This window comes from Cyrtonyx montezumae, unplaced genomic scaffold (assembly GCF_038088225.1).
Source record: "Cyrtonyx montezumae isolate F1298 unplaced genomic scaffold, pur_monq_1.0 scaffold_8, whole genome shotgun sequence".
NCBI lineage: Eukaryota > Metazoa > Chordata > Aves > Galliformes > Odontophoridae > Cyrtonyx > Cyrtonyx montezumae.
In genome coordinates, this window is record NW_027072089.1 from 67336026 (window position 1) to 67354811 (window position 18786).

General features: G+C 44.5%; 1 protein-coding gene across 2 annotated transcripts; it reads right to left on the bottom strand.

The window, feature by feature from the left end:
- Nucleotides 1-1626: 1626 nt before the first annotated feature.
- Nucleotides 1627-11218, bottom strand: SBK2 (SH3 domain binding kinase family member 2). Of its 2 annotated transcripts, none has more exons than XM_065752057.1 (4): nt 10985-11218; nt 4127-4316; nt 3170-3372; nt 1627-2920 (listed from the first exon to the last, which is right to left on the bottom strand). In XM_065752057.1, the coding sequence occupies exons 1-4, from the start codon at nt 11216-11218 to the stop codon at nt 2351-2353; spliced, it is 1197 nt and encodes a 398-aa protein (XP_065608129.1). In that variant the 3' UTR covers nt 1627-2350. The 2 variants fall into 2 exon arrangements, with proteins under 2 accessions (XP_065608129.1, XP_065608128.1); XM_065752056.1 differs by having other exon boundaries at nt 4127-4340.
- Nucleotides 11219-18786: the final 7568 nt, after the last annotated feature.

Genomic DNA, 18786 nt, shown 5'->3' on the forward strand with positions numbered 1-18786 from the left:
CTATTGGTATTTTTATAATCTTCTGTTATTCCTAAGAAGAGTCAAAGCATTATTCAAAACAACTCTCAGTGGGTTAGAGTTGAGCAGCATTTATTGTGTTCTGAAGTAAAGAGAGGTGGATAGAAAAGGACAGAAGAAAACTGTGTCACGAATGGAGTGAGCATGACGTTGATCGATGAAGTAGAGCTGGGAGTTGTAAGGAACACATGAGAAATGTAAGGAGCAGGACGAAGACAAAATAGTATGGTGGTGATGTTGATGAGAGAGAGATGAGAGTTTATCAGGTGATGAGTGGGAGAAGGGAATGTTAGTGGGGGAAGCTAAGTAACAGCAAAATTTGAGTGGGTGAGAAGAAGCTGGAGAAAGAGCTGGAGGTTTTGAAAAAGAGAAGAATGAGTGCAGTAAGGGATCTGAAGTGAAAGGAAAGGTGGAATGCTAGGTAACACAATGCTCAAATACTGAGTCTTTAGAAGTTATATAATCACTGAAAATGGAAACTGAGCTGAAGAAATCTCTAGCAGCAGCACTGTGACTTCAGCTGGAAAGGATTACCAACAGCAATTGCCTCAGGAAAGAGGTAGGAAGGTAAGAATAGCTTAGAAGCTCCTGATTCTCTCCTTGCTATCTTTTTCCAGAATTAAAATGTATACCTACAAAGACAATTGGAGATTAGGAGAGGGGTGTTGACGGGGTTGGTTAAAGAGATCATGAGAAATGGGAGAAGGAAGGTCTTCTAGAAGGAAAGGCAGGCATCAAAAGAACATAGACAATGTTGTCATAAGTCCTGAAAGCAGAACAAGGGAAATTTTCTTGGGCTGGCACTGGAAGTTGTTCCTTAGGTCTGGAGGATTCAGGACATGAGGAAGAATGAAGTGGTAGTAGATGCTGGTATGCATAGCTCTGGTTTTGTGAGGAGGGAATGGTCCAACTGATTGAGAGCAAGACAGCAGTGTAAAACTGTTGGGAGGTATTTTCAGGATTGTTCTTATGGATAAATTAATGTGCCGTGTGACTACAGCTCTTCTGTTCTCCTTTTCCAGTGAAATTCAGACCAACCATCCACATAGCACTACTGTTTTCTCAGCTAAATTACAAATCAAGATGTTTACGGCAGTGAGCTTCCCTTTCCAATTGCACTTAGGCCACTCATGGAGGGAAAGGGGTGAATCATGCTTCATCAGGGATGACAATGCTTGCTGTTTTCCTGAGCTAAAGGAACTAGAGGAGGAGACTCACGTGAACTAAAACTGTGACTCCCGCTGTCACCTGCTCCTCAATGGAGGGAAATGGAAAGAAATCCATAAATACATGGCCTGTGGTTCCTTGTGGCTCTCTCCTGTTAATAAGAGAGGCCTTTAGAGGGAAATTTCTACTGAGCAACCTATGTGTTTGGTATTAAGAAACCTTACAAGAAGAAAAGAAAGTAGGCAAAGAGAATTTCAAGTAGTTGCAATCACTGTAGAATTAACATGACAAATGTATTCTGAGACAGTGAGAGGAGTAGGCAGCAAAGAAACACATCAGAGCTAAACTGCATGTCCAAATCTGATGACAGGAAAATCTCCAAATAGTTAATGCAAGAACGCTTAATAGTTGTGTGGAGTTCCAAAGGTGAGTAACGCCTCAGTCCTCACCCACACCTGGCTCCTATCCATCCTTTTTCCTCTGCTCATTTCCTTGCATCACCTTCTGAACATCTCCTATGTCTCCTTGTTGCTAACAGTCATTCAGCCAGCACTCCAACACCCCGCCATCTTCTCAGCATCATCATCTATCACCAGATATCACCCACAGTGATATGCTGTGGGCTCCCACCACCTCCGCGCCACCTACCTGAAGCCACCTCTCAAGGGCCCTGGTGGAGTCAGACTGCCCCTTCCTCAAGCAGGTTGTCCTTAGATGACCACTGGCTTTGTCATACCTATAGGCTCTCCCGCAGTAAACAGACCCCCTGCAGATATTTTATTACAAGAGAAGAGCCACATACAGAAACAAAGAAGTAGATATCTGCTCTATTTCAAGGGTAAGGCAGGTGCTGCATCCCTAGAAACCACCTCAGGCGGGCCAGTGGCCAGGACAAAAGTGGGTGCTTCATACATGAACCGTCATTTGTGACAGAAAGACTTTCAAGTCTCAAGGAAGCGCAATGGGCAATGCTGAGCCTAGAGTGAGAATCATCATGGGGAAGGAGCTTGGTTTCATGATGGTGGAGACTGTGCTGTGGAGAAGTTGATCTCTGGGTTACCATGGTATCTCACAGCCACACTGCTGGAGGCCCACCACGATGCTCTCAGCCCCAAAGCTCTTAGAACAACGAGACCTTATTTCCCTCCCCTGTAGGGAGCAGGCTCTAGGGCTTCACAGCAGTCTCCTCACTATGCCTCTCATCTTGACGCCAGGGGCAGTCGACATAGCGCAGAGCCCCACCAACAGGGCCACGTTTGGCAGGATCCAGCTCCAGCAGGCTCCGCAACATGAGAGCGGCCTCAGCTGTCAGGCGCTTCCAGTGGTGAGGCAGGTTCTCTTCCAGTCCCGTTTCCTGCCACAGCATGAAATCCTCAAAGAAAGGGTCATTGGGCAGGCTTTGCTCCCAAGGGAAATAGCCAGTCAGCAAGCAGAACAGCAGCACACCAAAGGCCCAGGCATCCATGCTGGCATCTATGGGCACTCCCTGGGCATCAGTGGTGTTGCTTAGTTCAGGGGCAGTGTATGGGATTACGCCAGCCACCAGTTTGAGTTTGGTACCCTTGGGCCGTGTAAGCCCAAAATCAGTCAGTTTGATGCGCCGGCACTCAGGGTCAAAAAGCAGCACATTTTCAGGCTTGACGTCACGGTACACAAGCCCCCGGCTGTGGATGAACTCCAGAGCACTCACGAGCTGCTTGGCACAATGCTTGGCAGCCTGTTCAGGGATCCCATCCTGCAGAGGGAGAAAGATAAACAATGTTGCACCTGCGTGGCATCTTGTCAGTCCTACCAAGGTGGTGGGCTTTCATTTTTGCTCTCCATTAGGGAATGCCTTTGAGTTTCTGGTCTTACAAGCTGCAACTTGTTCAAAACTGTAAATCTCAGAAGTGGGAGACCCACATCCCATTGACTTTGTCTCTCTGCCCCAGCCAGTCTGCAGAGGCCAAACACTACAATCCCATTCGTTTGTAACAGAACTCACCTTGGGTTTGATGATAGATATGAGGTCTTTGTGCATTGCTGGTTCGTAGAGGAAGCCATAGTATTGACTGGATTCGATTGCAATTCCAAACATGCTAATGATAGCAGGGTGAGTGGCAAGGGAGAGTGCCACACAGTACTCATACAGGAAGGTGTGCAGCTTGGTACTGGCTTTGGGCAGCAGCTTGAGAGCCATAGGTGTCCCTGGAGATGGAATGAATGAGTTAGATTCTCCCTGTAAGTCACTCACGCCAAAATCAGATAGAGAGAGCACTGAGCACAAATGTGTCTGGAAACTCACAGGGGCCACAGGTGTCTTTAGCCAAAAGTTTTATATGGAGGTATGTCACACCGGTACCACATATGAAAAAAGACACTGCTGCGCATGTGAGTTTTGAGCTACTTGATGCATGCCATAGGAGCACTGGGTAAGGGAAGAGAAATTCAGGCTACATGAGTTCATCAGTTTCACGTGAGACTGCTGGAGAGGAGTGCTCTCAACTCTCTGAGAGCATTCATAGGCCTTAATGACCTTGGCCAGCCCCACCTTAGACCTCCACCCCACTGGGGCAGTCCATGCACCCAGAAGATCACCTTAAGCTCAAGCCCAGGGCTTCACTCCATGCCTACCCTCTGTTGTCAGGGTTCTGTTTTCCACCTGTATGACATCCATGCCTATGCATGGCCATGAGCCCTGCTGATCCTGACAGGTGGACTGACTTCCCAGCTTGACCTTGGACCTACCTCATTGCCACAGTCTTGCCTGTTGCTTTGGGCTGTCCTCACCCATCATTACCTACCCCCTGGCTGGGTGCAATGGGAAGGTCCCCGGCTGGTTCCCTTGGGAAGACCCTGACACTCCTGGCACCCAACACCCAAGCCCCCATCAGCCCACACATCTGGACAAGTGGAGAGAAGACAAGGCACAATGGCTCACAGTGTGGAGCCAGTTCCTTACCTCTCTGCCTGTGGGTCACTAGCACCACATGGCCATACTTGCCCCTTCCCAGCTCCCGAATAACCTCATAGTGCTCAGCCACCTCAGTGTGCACCAGGCTCTGAGCCGTGATCTCCAGGAGCTCCTCAAGCATGGTTGGTGCTGCTGTCGTTGCCACTGCCACAGCTGAGTTCTCAGTCATTGCTGAGCTCTGCAGAAATACCAAAACCTGAGTCTGAAACAGAACAACATGCACACTGTAAAAACGAATCAGATGTGCCACAAACCATACCAGCGAAAGGGATATTTCTGCTACATGGATTCTGAGTACTCTCTTGCCTATGCTAGGGTTTAATTTGAGTTTTTTTAGGGTGCACTTTTAGGCAAAGGCCCTCATCATAGGGAAGGTCCATGTACTGAAGGAACCTCTAACCCCTTCTTGCCTCCAGCCCATCTATCTCTAATTGTAGGCCCAAGGCCCATCATGTCAAATACTTGAACTATCTTGCTGTATCTGTTCTGGATACTGGTTTTCCAGGCCCCTTTTTATTATACACTCCATAATGGTAATCAGCAAGTAAAACAACAGCATCGCAGACTACGAAGCAAGGCCCAACTCTCCCACCCTCCTCAGTCTACTGCAAGCAGTGTCTCTCCACACAGAGCCTCACCCCTTGTGCTTACTGAAGAAATTCTTTAAGGTAGCAGCGCAGATGGATTTGCCTTAGGCAGAGGCACAGCTACCCATGACAAAAAGGCAATGATCAGTCAGATGTGGTGTGCACTGAGCAGGAAAAGGGATCCTAGTAACTCACATGCCTTCTGACATTCCTGACCAAAATTCACTAATCTGTGAAGTCAAGAAACTGAAGCAGGAAAGAAACTTGGACATCGGTGGCATTTTGTGCCAGAACCAGATGCTTCAGACTCTTTTCAGAGAAAAAGTTCTTCTTTTCTGTGCCCCTAGCATACTACAAGGTAACATTTCAAAGCATTGATGGCAGCATTTCTGTCCTGTCTATGCTCTGTGTTCTGAAAACAGGGACACAGCTATCCTGGTCCTGGGAAATCCTCCGGGCTTCAGGACAAGGTCACACAACCACAGGACATCTGAGGTCAGAAAGGACCTCTGGAGATCACTGACTGCAACCTTCTGCTCAGAGCAGTCAATAAGAGCAGGTTTACCTGGCCTGTGTCCAGGTGGACTTTGAATATCTTCAAAGATGGAAATATCCAAACTGCTCTGGGCAACTTGTTCCAGTGTTTGATCACTTCTATGGTTAAAAAGTTTCTCCTTATGTTTATATTAGAAATGGAGTTTCAGTTTGTGCTCACTGCTTTTTATTCTGTCAGAGTACCGCTGAAAAGACTCTAGATGCATCTTTTTTATACTCTCCCACCATGTAACAGGATCCCTTCAAAGTTAAACCATTCCAGCTCCCTTGAGTGTCTCTTTGTATGAGAAATGCTCCAGTCCCTTAAGCATCTTTGTGGCCCTTTGACAGACTTTCACCAATATATCCATGTCCCTTTTTTTCTGGGAAGCCCAGAATTGGACCTAACACTGCTGATGTGGCTTAACTGATGCTGTACAGAGGGGAATGTTCACCCTTCTGGAGCTGGTGGTAACACTGCCTAATGCAGCCAAAAGTGCAACGCAGAGCCTGAAGGGTGCAGTATTCTTGGACCTCTTAACATGCAGTGGGACAGATGTGGTGTAAAACCACAAACTCAAAATCTCTTTCCGTGTAATATTCCAACTGACATAAAACCTTTAAGGAAGGAGTAGGATCTCGAACTGATGGTATCCTGGGAATAGGAGTTGGGAGTAGAAAGAATGTAGCTTCTTCTCTTAGGTTTTACACTGTTCTACTACAAAGAGCTTATTGCAGTACCTTCAACTTCCAGCCCCCAGTGTCGCTAGATCTGCTCATCTGTGGAGTCCAGTAACGTAGCAACAGAACTATTTAAATTTAGGAGAAAAGGATAGATTTCTGCAGGAGCATAGGACTGCTTGTGGGACCATTCCCCTTCCTTCCCCTTCTCACCTAGTTTGTATTGTTAAATGCAACTCTTAAGTACAAAGTAATTGGCCCTACTTTTTTGAAAAGGCTTCGACTTGGTGAGAGAGCCAAGAGCAACCAAAGTTAGCAGAGTCCAAAGGGAATCCAACACTGAACAAGTGTGTGAATGGGAGGGGATAAAAGAAGGGTGGGGAGACTCAGTGAAAGTCATTCTGGAAAATATTTTAGAGATTTTGCTTTGATGTCCCCCTGTTTGCTGCTCAGTCACCACCGCCTGCAAAACTGCAAATAGCAAAGGCATTGCAGAACCTGTCCATGTACCCACCCTGATGCTGACACTTGCAAACTGCTGTTGTCATTGTTTAGGCATTAAAAGGAATAGCTGGGAAAGCCTTTTAAAGAGTCCTATCCAGAAATACAGAGAAAAAAATAAAATGTAGTGGACCTTTAAAGCACATAGCCCTCCCTGTGATATTAGATAAGCTAATGTCACACTAACTAGGGAATGGAGCAAGAGGAAAGGTATCAGCTTGCCTTGTTAGATTTATATTTCTGATAAAGCATAAGAAGTTTTCTTCTGATGACAGTATTTCTCCTATATCAAATTCACGGTCTTATACAACTTCTTGTCAGCAAATGGTTCACAATCTTCTCAGATAACTTAATTTCTCAACCTTGACTTAGATGAAATTTCTTCCTCTGTAGGCAGGCCACCTGTTAGCACTATCTAATCCAAAGGCTGGAATCTTATCATTGCATCTACTTAATGAATCATTCAATAGTGATATAATTTTCAAGCACCTATATATTAATTAATCAGTTTTTATTAGCATTGAATTATTTAATATATGATTCATCTATTCTATTAATTATATAATTTTCTCATATTCTCTGTATATTCTTGGCTCTCACTCCAGCTCTTGAAGTCAACATATTTCAGTCAGTAAACTCTTCAGATGCAAAGCAAAGAATCAGTGAACTAGCCAGCATGGACAAGCAGGTCAGTCATAGAATATGGCTAGAATTGTCTTTAGGGACAATGGCAATCCTATCTGTCTGATCAGGGTTCCTTACATAGGAAGCACCAACTGCAGTCACTACAGAACAGCAGGACTTGGCCATTGCTATCCTTGAGGTACCACTGACGTGAGTTTGACATTTCACTAGGAAGTTAAGTGAGGACTACATTTGGGCCACCAATGAGTACCGTGTGCCTGGGTGCTCTGCATATACTGCTGTTACCTTCTAGAATGCTGTTTGCCCTTTGCTGAGTGATCAGATTTGGACAGGAGGCCTTCAGGGCACTGGCCAAGATACACTCACCATTTGGCTGGGTTATACTGAAGGCAGCAGGCAGAGCCCTTTTCAAAACTGTTCATTTCTCCGGTATCCTTCCTACGCTTTAAATCTGTTTTACCACGTTCAAGTGGAATTCCTTGTTTTAATTTGTATACATCATGTCTTGTCCTGTAAATAGGCTGATGAGAAAAGAGTGAACCCAACTTCTTCATTGACTCCCAATAGGTATTTATATACCTCTGAGACTTCTCTAATTGGAAGAATCTCAGCTTTCTCAGTTTCTCTGCATATAAAAAATCCTCCATTAAAAATGTCCCTGAGCATCTGGCATGTTGGGACCATTTTCTAGTCCAGCTTTCTACAGAGCATTAATCCAAACCAAATAACCAACAGCATTTGGGGCATCTCCTACAATAAATCGTACATGCTTGATTGAGTGTCTGTGTATCTATATGATATCCTAATTTGAATTTACCTCCCTGATGCTGCTGTCTAGAGTCCTTCCTTCTGACTGCTGCAGGGTTTGTAGACATTGTGCTCAGAGATATGGCTACAACCTATGAGGACACAAATTTAATCTACTTAGATGAATAAAACCAGCAAACCATCTGGCACAGCGTGCTTTTGTCTACAGCAGTTAGTTTAAAAACAGGGAGAATGTTTCCTGAAGTTGTGGTTGCACTGTACTTTGAGTAAGCAGATCAGATCAAGACACCTTTAAGTCCTTTTACTGGTTAAACTTCTTCCAACAACCTTCTGTACAGTTCTCAAAATAAGACCTTTTCTCCAGCTCCCGAATGCATTTTACAGCTTTTTTTCTGAAACAGTGCCAGATTTTCTGCCCCATCTTATAACACAGACTGCTTCTGTGGGAATGCTTACTGTGAAACGTTGAGTCAAAGTTACCTTCTGCCTCTTTCTGTGACCCACAGGCATCCTTCAGCAGGAACGCTGCACTGAGAGCTGCACTGCCTTGTGCATCCATTACAACTCCAGAGCTTCCCCACATTACGCTCTTGCAGGGAAAAAGCTCTGCTTCCTCTTTGCATCCCTTTCAGGGTATTGCCTTTACCTGAGCACTTTTCCCTGTCCTTAATGAAGCACATTTTGCTTGACTGGACTCAGTTATCAAGTAATTCAGATCACTTGGTATCTCTTTTATCAAACCATCACATTAATTTCTGTATCAGGGCTGAGTGAGGAACTGACCTGCAGGGATTTTTCCATTAACCACCAAATCCTTGTTGGATGTCCTGACCATTCTCAGCCTTGTGGGTTTTTTTTATACAGCACCTGCTAGAAATATCCCACCAAGTGAGTGCTCTCTAAAAAATATCAGCATAAATCCATTCTAACATTGATCAAAATCAACAGGACACACAGTTTTCAATGGATTTAAAGACGAGCAAACTGGAAATACTTGGAATAGCAAAAACGAGCATGTTTTATTGTTGTCCTGACTCCATTATATTAATTTTACCTTTGACAGTGATTTAAAAAAGCACTGAAATTATCAAAGATGTTTGCTAATGACACAAAAATGGATCTAGATAAATAACGTTGCTTGATAAAGCAACCACACACAAACATGTGCAAAAAGTTTTACAAATTACCAAAGAAGACAGAAGTTCAGTCCAGTACTGAGGGGCAAAAATATAAAAATAAAAAGTCATGGTAATCAGAATAATCTAAGCACTTTGTGCGACTTTTTCAATAAAGTAAATGCTGCGTAAACTCAGAAATGTAGATCTGGCATGCCCTCACTTCCTTTGTAGGCCTTAATGTGTTGGAAGATATAGAGCTGCATTAGAAATAGACTGCAGTGAAAGATACACACCTGAATGATACAGGGACAAGCAGAAGAGAATAGTGACTAGGAGTTACTGATGTTACAGATTCAATCTTTGCACTCAGTCTGCTGAAGAGAATGTCCAGAAAGCATCAGAAGCATGAAACATCAGCAATGAGAGATAAAGTAGAATATTCCAGAAACTAATTCAAAAATTAAACTTCACTCCAAACAACAAAAAAAGCAAAACCAGCCAAACAATCAAGCAACCAAACAAAATCTAACCAAAACCAGATATAGCCATTCAACTTTACTTGTATTAGTTGTAATAAAATAAGGTATCTGTTCTGAGATAATATGCCTCTTACACTGAACTCCGTTTCTGCAAGGTTCCTACATGCATATGCCTTGAGACAGTGTGAAACTTAATCTCTGAAAATCAGCTGAGTTAGGAAAGCTGTATTTCTAATGAGCTGGCCACCTGCTAGTGACTTCTGCACTGAAATTGAGAATATTGTGCACCACCGGCCTTGTGTTTTCATTAGAAATGCATTCCTTCAGTTCGCTCTGCTTTGCATTGTCCTTTATCTCCTTCTTTCTTATGGTGTTTTTTGGAATGTCAAAACTCAACCAATGTGAAAGCCTGGTTTCCCTGGGATACATTTCCTGAACAATTTTGGAGGCTGGCTGAAGTCTGAAGGTCAACAGAATTAGTGGTTGGATGCTATCTTTTTAATGCTATTGATGAGACCACAACTCAGCAAACTATTACTGTTGACCACAGTTTGGAGGAAAAAGGATCAGAGAAGAACCATGGGAAAAACCACGAGAATGTTGAAAGTAGTGACAATTGCAGGGGAAATTTCCAGGAGGGTAGTTTTTTTAGCTTATTAAATAGATAGTGAGACAGTGTCTTCTGTATGTACCTCCATTGGTATTAGAATTTCACTGGAGAGGCTCTCCCAATAATTTGAGGCATTTCAACAAGAATCAGTAGCTGAAGCTAAAATGAGGTGGTTTGAGACTTCAAGTGTGGTGAACATTTTATGAAGAAGGCCGTTTACCCCTAAAAACCTCATCAAATATTATGCAAGAATATCTCAATACGTTCGGGACTTCTAACCCAAGAATGTTAGCTTTTTTTTTTCCCCTAAAAGTCACCCTCAAGCGCAAACTGTGGATACAAGCAAGATACCGGAACATATTATTGCAGTGCTTGTTTCTGGCCTTTTTATTGACTGATAGATTTACGAGCTGCTTTCTAAAACAGGTCAGCAAGCTAGTGATTAATCTCACTGAGAAGCACTGCTGGCTGGCTCCTTCTCAGCACTGTGCAATACTCTTCTCAGGCACAGACCCCCACCAGCCTCCCCACACCAGCCCTAAAGCACAGCCTCCAGTCTTCTCGGTCAGAAATCGGCAGTGATCTCATGGGGACCTAGCCACATCACGCTCTCTTCCCAAGCAACACGCCAGTACTGCAGCACTGTCCCACCAAACACAACCACTGCGCAATCTCCTTTAAGTAGGTAAGTAGATAAACATTTGGGGGCACAGCCGCCCAAAGGAGCTCACCACCAACGAGATCATGCTGAGCACCAAATCTCGGGAATGTGTGCGCTCCATGTTATGGCAGCACATGAAGCCACAGCCTGGACTGTGAGGGGTGCCCAGCTATGCCCCTTTACCTTGTCCAGCCTCCTTCATCATGTCATGACTGCAGCCTGTTTTCCCACACACCCTCTCCTTCTCCCCCACATCTCTCACCTTCTCCAGCAGTGCAGGGCAGACAGCCGTGGGCAGCCTCGCTTCCCCCTCTGCTGCCTCTGGACTGGGACCAGGCTGTGCCGAGCAGCCGGAGGGGCTGCCAGGCATTACAGGGCTGAGCGTGACGCTCCGCCCATTCCTCAGCCTCTGGTCCAGGGGCACACCACCCCGGACTGAAGGTGACCTCACAGTGGGAGGAGAAGAGGGGTGCTGGGGAGGAAAGGGGTTATCCATCCGCCCCGCTCATGGAATGGGAGGTGTCACTGGGATTGAGGTGGAGCTGTTGTTTCTGCTCAAGTCCGACCATCACAAACCCCTGGGATCTTTCAGCAGATCCACCCTTTGCAGACCTTCCCTCTAGCCTGGGCTGTCCCTATAGCTGAGCAGTCAAAGCTGCTCTGGGGCCATGCCAGGTCACAGTACAGCCCTCACGGCAGGGCTGAGGACCACTGTGAACAACCAGCACTTTCCCTTTTCTCGCTCCTGTGAGAGCTGCAGCTGCTATCAGGCCTCCCCTCAGCTCCTCTGATCTGGGCTGAACAGAGCAAGGGACATCAGCTGCTCCTCATACATCTTGCCCCCTTGACAATTCACCATCTTCATAGCCCTCTTTTGAGTGTTCACTGATAGTTTTATGTCCTTCCTATACTGTGGCACACAACATGCACGCAGTGCTGGAAGTGAGGCCACACAACGCAGAGCAGAGGGGACAGCCCCTCCCTTGCCAGGCTGGCAGTGCTAGGCCTGGTGCACCCCAGGGTACAGTTGGCACTTTGGGCTGCCAGGCACACTGCTGCCTCAGATTCAGCTTACTGCCAGCCAGAACCCACAGATCCCTGTATGCAGGGCAGATAGATAGCCTCAAACTTCTCTATCTTCCTCTTGACAGGAAAGAAACTCCTGTGGACATGGTCGCCTTGCAGGTCCTAGATACTGGCTGCAAAGCACAAGATTTTACTCTCTAGGAGTTCTATTAGTATGTGTATCTGCAGCAGTGATGAATGCAGCTGTGATCGAGGCACTGGAGCATCGCAGTGCTAACCTCCATGTTCCCTGGAGCTGGGGCCATGTAGAGGACCTGCATGGCTTAAGTTGCTCCAATGAGCCTCCATTCCCACTGTGGGGACACAGTGTAGTGAGGAAGGAAGAAAGAGGGCAGAGGTGAAAGATGGAGTCTAACAGAGGAGAGCAGTGTGCCGTCTGTATCAACAGACCCTTTGTTCAGCAGCACAGGGCTGAATCTTATGTCTGCGTTCTGAAGGGAGGGAAGTTACACCAGGGACTTATCACTAATGGCTCTGGTTGGCCAGTGGGCAGCAAGGTGAGATGCACTGGAATGTCATTCAGACTGGTGAAGAGCCAGGCTGCTGTGACCTAGCTTTGATGGGTAAGAGGAGTAGCATAGCCAAACTTTCAACTGTCAGCATGTTTCTGGATAAGAAGTGGGAAATGGTGCATAGCCTAAAGGTCTTGTGCCATTCAAGGCTGCCCCTTCACACTCAGACTTGGAGGATGTATAGTGACTGGGAAAAGCCTTCAGTGTTCCTACAGCCAGGAACATTACTGTTGGGCTGGGGGGATTATATAGGAGAAAATTATCCAATATCCAAGGATTCAGCTCTCAATAAATATGATAGTGAAGCCACAGCTACTCAGGAACAAGGAATCTAGCCATGTGGGGGACGGAATAAGTGAGACCATTGCCTCCAATTAAGATACAAATCAAAAGTCAAACTGAAGAGTGTTTGCTTGAATTCAGAGTTACAAGGAAACATTGAAAAAGGAAGTCATCTGCACATTCTTCAGGAAAAAAACAGTGGAAGTGAATGGAAGAAGGAAGAATTTACAAATGGGTATTAATGGTCTTCTGTTCAGATGATTTAGCATTTTTTACTGCAATAACTCCTTTATGATGTATGTTTGTGTTTTGTGAGACACACAAATATTGCATATATGTCTGACAACATTAAAAAAATGCCTCCTTCTTCACCTCTGAATTGTTGGGTTTACCATCATGGTAAATATTCTTTCCCTTGTATGTGTGGCCCAGAAGGGGAAGCATCCGGAAAAGCAATGGAATATGAACATTCCCAAAAGCCAGACGTGGTAGCTAGAGTCACAAAGACATAGCAGTGACTTTTTCCTTGTTCCTCTTCACTGGCATATACACTGCAGCCCATTTCACCCTCATCAGAATAGCAGCAGAACTTCAAAGTACACACTGTACACAACTTCAAAGCCTCAAGGTTGAATTCCTATTGAGTGCTCAGACAGCATCACTGTCCTTTCATAGATATCTCCACCAGGCTTCAGCAAGTATCAGAGGAGCTACTGAGGGAACTGGATGTTACAATGCAAGGTTGTAACCTTGCGTTGCACCGGCAGGATACTCAGTTTCTGTGTTATTATCCCTAGTGTGAACCTTTGCATAAGGTGGTGGGGTTTGTACTCTCATTTCAGAGTAACCTGACCCCACACGGCTTATCAGTTCTCTTTCTGTACTATCAGAGGCACAAAGAGCACATAGAATGAAAGAAAATTTGGAGACCATTTGAGTCCAAGACAGCACTCTTTGGCACCACACAAGTATAGAGGCTTATCAGGAGTGCCAGATGAGAGAGAAGACTGATAAATATGAACATCAAGCTCCTTTTACCATGACTGCTCTCTTTATTCAGTTTATGGCAATACCCTGGTTGTCTGTACATACTTGAACTGAACATAAGCCTTTTCACAGAACATCAGTGATGATAGCTTTCAGAGCAACCACGGATTCTTCATTAGCAGCATGCAGTTTTCTCAGATCTTTTCAGAACCAGCTTAGTGCCTGATGCTGGAGTGGGAATAGGTCTTTGATTTTCCCCATTGTCTTCCTACATCTTCTTCTATTAATAAATTTATGAGCTTCTAACTCTTCCACCCCTCCAGACTCATTAGGCAGGCATGTGCTACAAGAAGGGGGCTGTCTCCTGGACACAGAGCAGGGGCCCTGAGCTCTTCTCGGCACATGCAGGGTGCTCAGAGTTGTCCACCAGCTGCACAGACCATTTGTGCTATGAGGTCATTCAGCGCTACCCCATCGCTAAGGAATCTGCTGGCCACCTTCCTGACAGCATAGCACAATGTCCCACCTCGCCTGCCAGCTAACACAGCAGGCTCACACTGAGACAAGGCTCCACTCCCCACAGGTGCTTCTCAACCATGCTCCCCAGCATCAGCAAAGTCCCTCACACCCACAGCTTCTGGTCACCCACTGACCACTGTGTTTGCCTCACAGCACCCTGCCCTGTCCATTCCAACTTCCTCTCTTTGTGCTTTTCTTTTCACCACTGCCAGCCTGATAAAGGTGCCAACAGAGCAGGATGAGTTGGCTGAGTCAGAACAACATTGAGACACCAGTGTTGAGAGGGAACACACTGAGAGGGAAAAATGGTGGGTTTTCACAGGAGAAAAGAGTGGGCATGAAGAGGAGGAGTAGAACTTGAATGGTGGCACAGAGATTCTGTGTTTTGATAAGAAATCTCTCTGGGGATGGAGAGGAGGCCATCTACTCCCTAAATAATGGAGCCAAGAGATGACAGAGATAACAAGGCTGGCAGTACAGGGGCTTGTCAAACAGGGTCTGCCCAACAACAGTGCCTCTGCAAGGTGAGCAGGGCAGGCCCAATGATGGGAGCCAGGTTCAGCTGCAAAACCAGGTTGTCAGGAAAATTTGTGATGACAAGCAGGTCCAAGGTCCATCAGAGAAGTTGATCTGTAGGCCAGAGTCAGTCTCCATGCTGCTAACCAGTGTTAGACACAATCCAGCATCTTCCAGGCAGGCAGTTCATGTGTCAGAAGGGAGGGAGACAGTCCCAGTAACACTTGTTTTCTGACAGGTTTGAATAGCTATGGGGCTGGGATGGACACATAGATGGGGCACAATGGACAGCTAGGCTCTGGAGCTGGCTGAAAGCAAGCTGCCCGGGGAGGTGGTGAAGTCATCGTCTCTGGAGGTGATCAAGAAATGTGTAGATGTTGTACTTAGAGACATGGTTTGGAGGGCAATATCAGTGGTAGGTGGACTAGATTATCTTAGAGGTCTTCTCCAATTAATGACTCTACGATTCTGAGATCACAGTGTGGGGAGGTCTCTATTGAGGCCAACTGGTGCTTCCCATTGCCCACTCCACACCTGCTTCATTTTTGTCCAAATTCCTCTGAAAGACACCCAGTGATACAGGCTTCCAACTGCCTGTGACAGCGCCTCCTCTGGAGAAGAGATGACAGGGGGGGGAATATGTAGTAGATATAGTAAATAGGTATTATAAAACATTGAATGGAATAAAAGATGAAAATAAATTACTGTTCGCTATCTTTTCAAAAAATATCAGAACAAGAGGCACCTGCAAAAAAAAAGTACAAGGTTTCTTCATACAGCACGCCTTCATCCTTGGATACCTTGCCTCAGGGGAGTGTGAGTAATAAACATTCATGTGGTTTCATAAAATAAGTGGACAGAGAAACTGCACAAGAAAAGCACAATTAAATACAGAGATTCAACATCTGTCTCAGGCTGCTGGAAGCTAAGAGAATATTTGGAGGGACTGACTACATACTTCCATGCTCTTGTATCTTCCACAAGGAATTTGCCACTGGACGTTCTCACAGCCAGGATATGTAGTTAAATGGTCTTTTATTCTGATCTGGCTCAGCTGTCCTCATTCATTCTACTAATAAAATTCTGTGGTGACATTACCATTTCTCCCAGAACAGCCACATACTTGCTATTTGAATGTCTGGTGAATGATTCTCTGTTCTAGGCTGGGTTTCCATCTTTGCAATCTTTCCCTGCCAGGGTAACAGCTTTCATAAGAGTTAAGGAGATAGGAGGGAGCTTGCCTGGTAGGTAGATCAAAGACCTTAGAGGACAGAATGTTTCCAGAGATGGAGAGAAGACCAATCCTGAACAGTAGTGTCTTGGATTATTTGTCCTTTCTGTTAAAAAGCCATCTGTGAATGCTTTGTCTTCATGATGGTACCATAGCAGTGGGCAGCAAGACAATTTTTAGAAATAATTATTATATATTATATGCTTTTATATTTATATTGTTATTACATAATAATTATCTGAGGGAAGCTCAGGAATTTCTCCGATTTTTCTCAGCCTTTTGGAGGAAGGGATTTACTCCTCTGACAATGGCATTCTGGTCCACCTTGCTTAATCAGGAGGAAATTCTCAAGGGCTGTACCCACACTGAATCAACCTTCAACATACCAGGTCTGAAAGTTATCAAGAGCATAAGAAATGTGCCATTAAACCAGCGGCCCATCTAACCCAAAGTTTTCCTCCTACAAGCAGAAGCCTACCCACTTTCTGCAGTCTGTTTTCCTAGTACTCTTTCAACATCTAAAAGTCTTGTGTTATGGAAGCTGGAGGCTGCAACTCTGCCCAGTTCTTTTAATATCATAAATCTATTTCATCCCTTTTTTGAACCCACTGATAGCATTGGCCTCCACCATCTCCCGTGGCATCAAGTTCCCTAAGTTCACTCAATACTGTGTAAAGAAATACTTCCCTTGTTTGTTTTAATTCCTCTTATGCTAAGTTCACTGTGTATCCTCTAAGTTGTCATGTTGCAGAATTTGATGAAAGATGCATCCACCTTGTTCATCATCTTCATGATTTTCATGTCTTCTCTCAACTTTACCATCTCTGCAAAAGAAGAGCTTTCCAGTAATCCCTCATAAAGCAACTACTGCATATCTGATCTCTGTTGCCCTTCTCTGTACCTTCTGTAATTTCATCATGTCTTTCTTGAAGTATAGAGACCACAATAGCCCCCAGAGTTGAAGATCAGAATACATGGAGATTTTATCCATTTTATTTTATTTAGCTAGATTTTATCTAGCTAAAATGGCATCCTCTGTCTAATTTTAGTTACTACTATCAATATGCCCAACATTTCTTTTGGTTATTGCCAAAAGAGTAATAAATGCAAATTCCATGATCACCTTACTAATTTGAAACTAGAGATCTGAGTTCTGAAATCAGCATCATGTAGGTATGGGTTGGATTACTTTCTCTAAATGGGAAATATTTTCTCTAAATGAGAAAATAAACTTACTTAGATTTACTAAGTTCTTGATTGCTATATTTTTGATTACTGTGTATTCTGAAGTTCATTTGAAAGTCTTCTGCCTAGCCTCTTGGCTTTGTGTGATTCTCCTTAAGTTCCTTGCCATCAGAACAATATTTCTGCACCCAAAGTAAATCAGTATCAGCCTTAGACCCGATTTCACTGGTCAGTTGCTTCCCCAGTTTATTCATAAAAATGCTGAATAAAACTAGTTCCAGCAGAAGCTCCTGGAATATCTTCACTCTTCATCCTTTGCTCATCTTTCATTCCACAAGATGACCTTTCCTTTAACCCTGTAGTAATTTAGTTCATTTAATTATTCTCAGTGAGGAACTTTGACAAGGGGGTTTTGGAAGTCTGAATGTGTTATTTTGCCTAGCTCATCTCTAGCCACACACATATTAACATCATTCCAGAACCCCATCCTTCCAGGACCCAATATGGACATAATATCCCTTTACAGAAGCCACATTAACTCTTTCTCAACAGATGGTTTTTGCATACTTTTCAGTCTTACTGTTTATTATAGACACCACTGTCTTGCCACAGAAGGAAGTCAGATTCCCCCCTTACTTTTCATAGAAGGATTTACACTGGCAATCCACAAGGGTTCTGGCACAGAGACATTATTGACAGGTTATACAGCTTGGCCAGCAGTTCACAGTTTCACATTTGAATTCCTTCACGACTTTCAGGAAAATGTCATCCAGTCATGGTGACTTATATATATTCAAGGTATCTGTTTGGTCTTATTTCAAGAATAACCTGTCTTTTCTGATCAATCCACTGCAAATGCATCATCAGGAATTGAAATCTCCCCATCAAACAGGGTCCTTCCTGCTCTCTGGTAGAAGTAGGAACTGCATCCCAGGGCTTCTCTCCCAGGCATAGATAAAATAAACGAGCTTGAAAGCTTTCTAAAGTCCCTGGGAGAAACATTTGAATAATGTCATGACAAATCCACTTCTCCCAAGCAGATTTGTCTTGTCTATTTCCTGGAAGCATGACTAGTAGTGTGGCTACTGCTGCATCTGCAAGGTCATACTATTGAGAGGCAAAGGAAGAAACTGAGACTAGTCTGGAAGAATACAACACATGACACTAGAGGGAGATATTAAACTAAGCAGAAGTATATTTATTGTATAGTTTCACTTAGCTGCTTTGAAATTCAGCATCACAAAAAGTGATGTGTTGCATCTAAATCTTTCAACCATTCATTTATCTGCATTGGTAACTTTCCAAGACCCCTGACTTCCCAAGACTTTTCAGTTTTGTTTGTCCCTGTGGCCCAGTGATATATCTCTGGTGCAAGAACAGACTAATGCCTCTATACATGAATGCCTGAAGTTGTGTAACAAAAGTAAGGGAGAGACACACAGATAAGCAAGCAGAATCAAAACAAGAAGAAAAAAATTCATTATCTTGGTGAGACGTTATTGGACGAACATGTATGAGGGAGTAGAGAATTCATCTTCAATAGCCTTGTTACCGCATTCTCCTTTCTCCGTAGAAAAGTAAGGCAAAACAGTCTTGGCTGCCTTAATCAGCCCCTGGTTCTTGCTAGCCTGGGTTTTCCTCCATGTAGGAGCTACTCTTTCAGTCCTTGTAGATACATCAGTTTGCACTGTGCATCCAGGGAACTGCCCTCTGAGGGATGATCTGTAGGCATGACATGAGCTATAG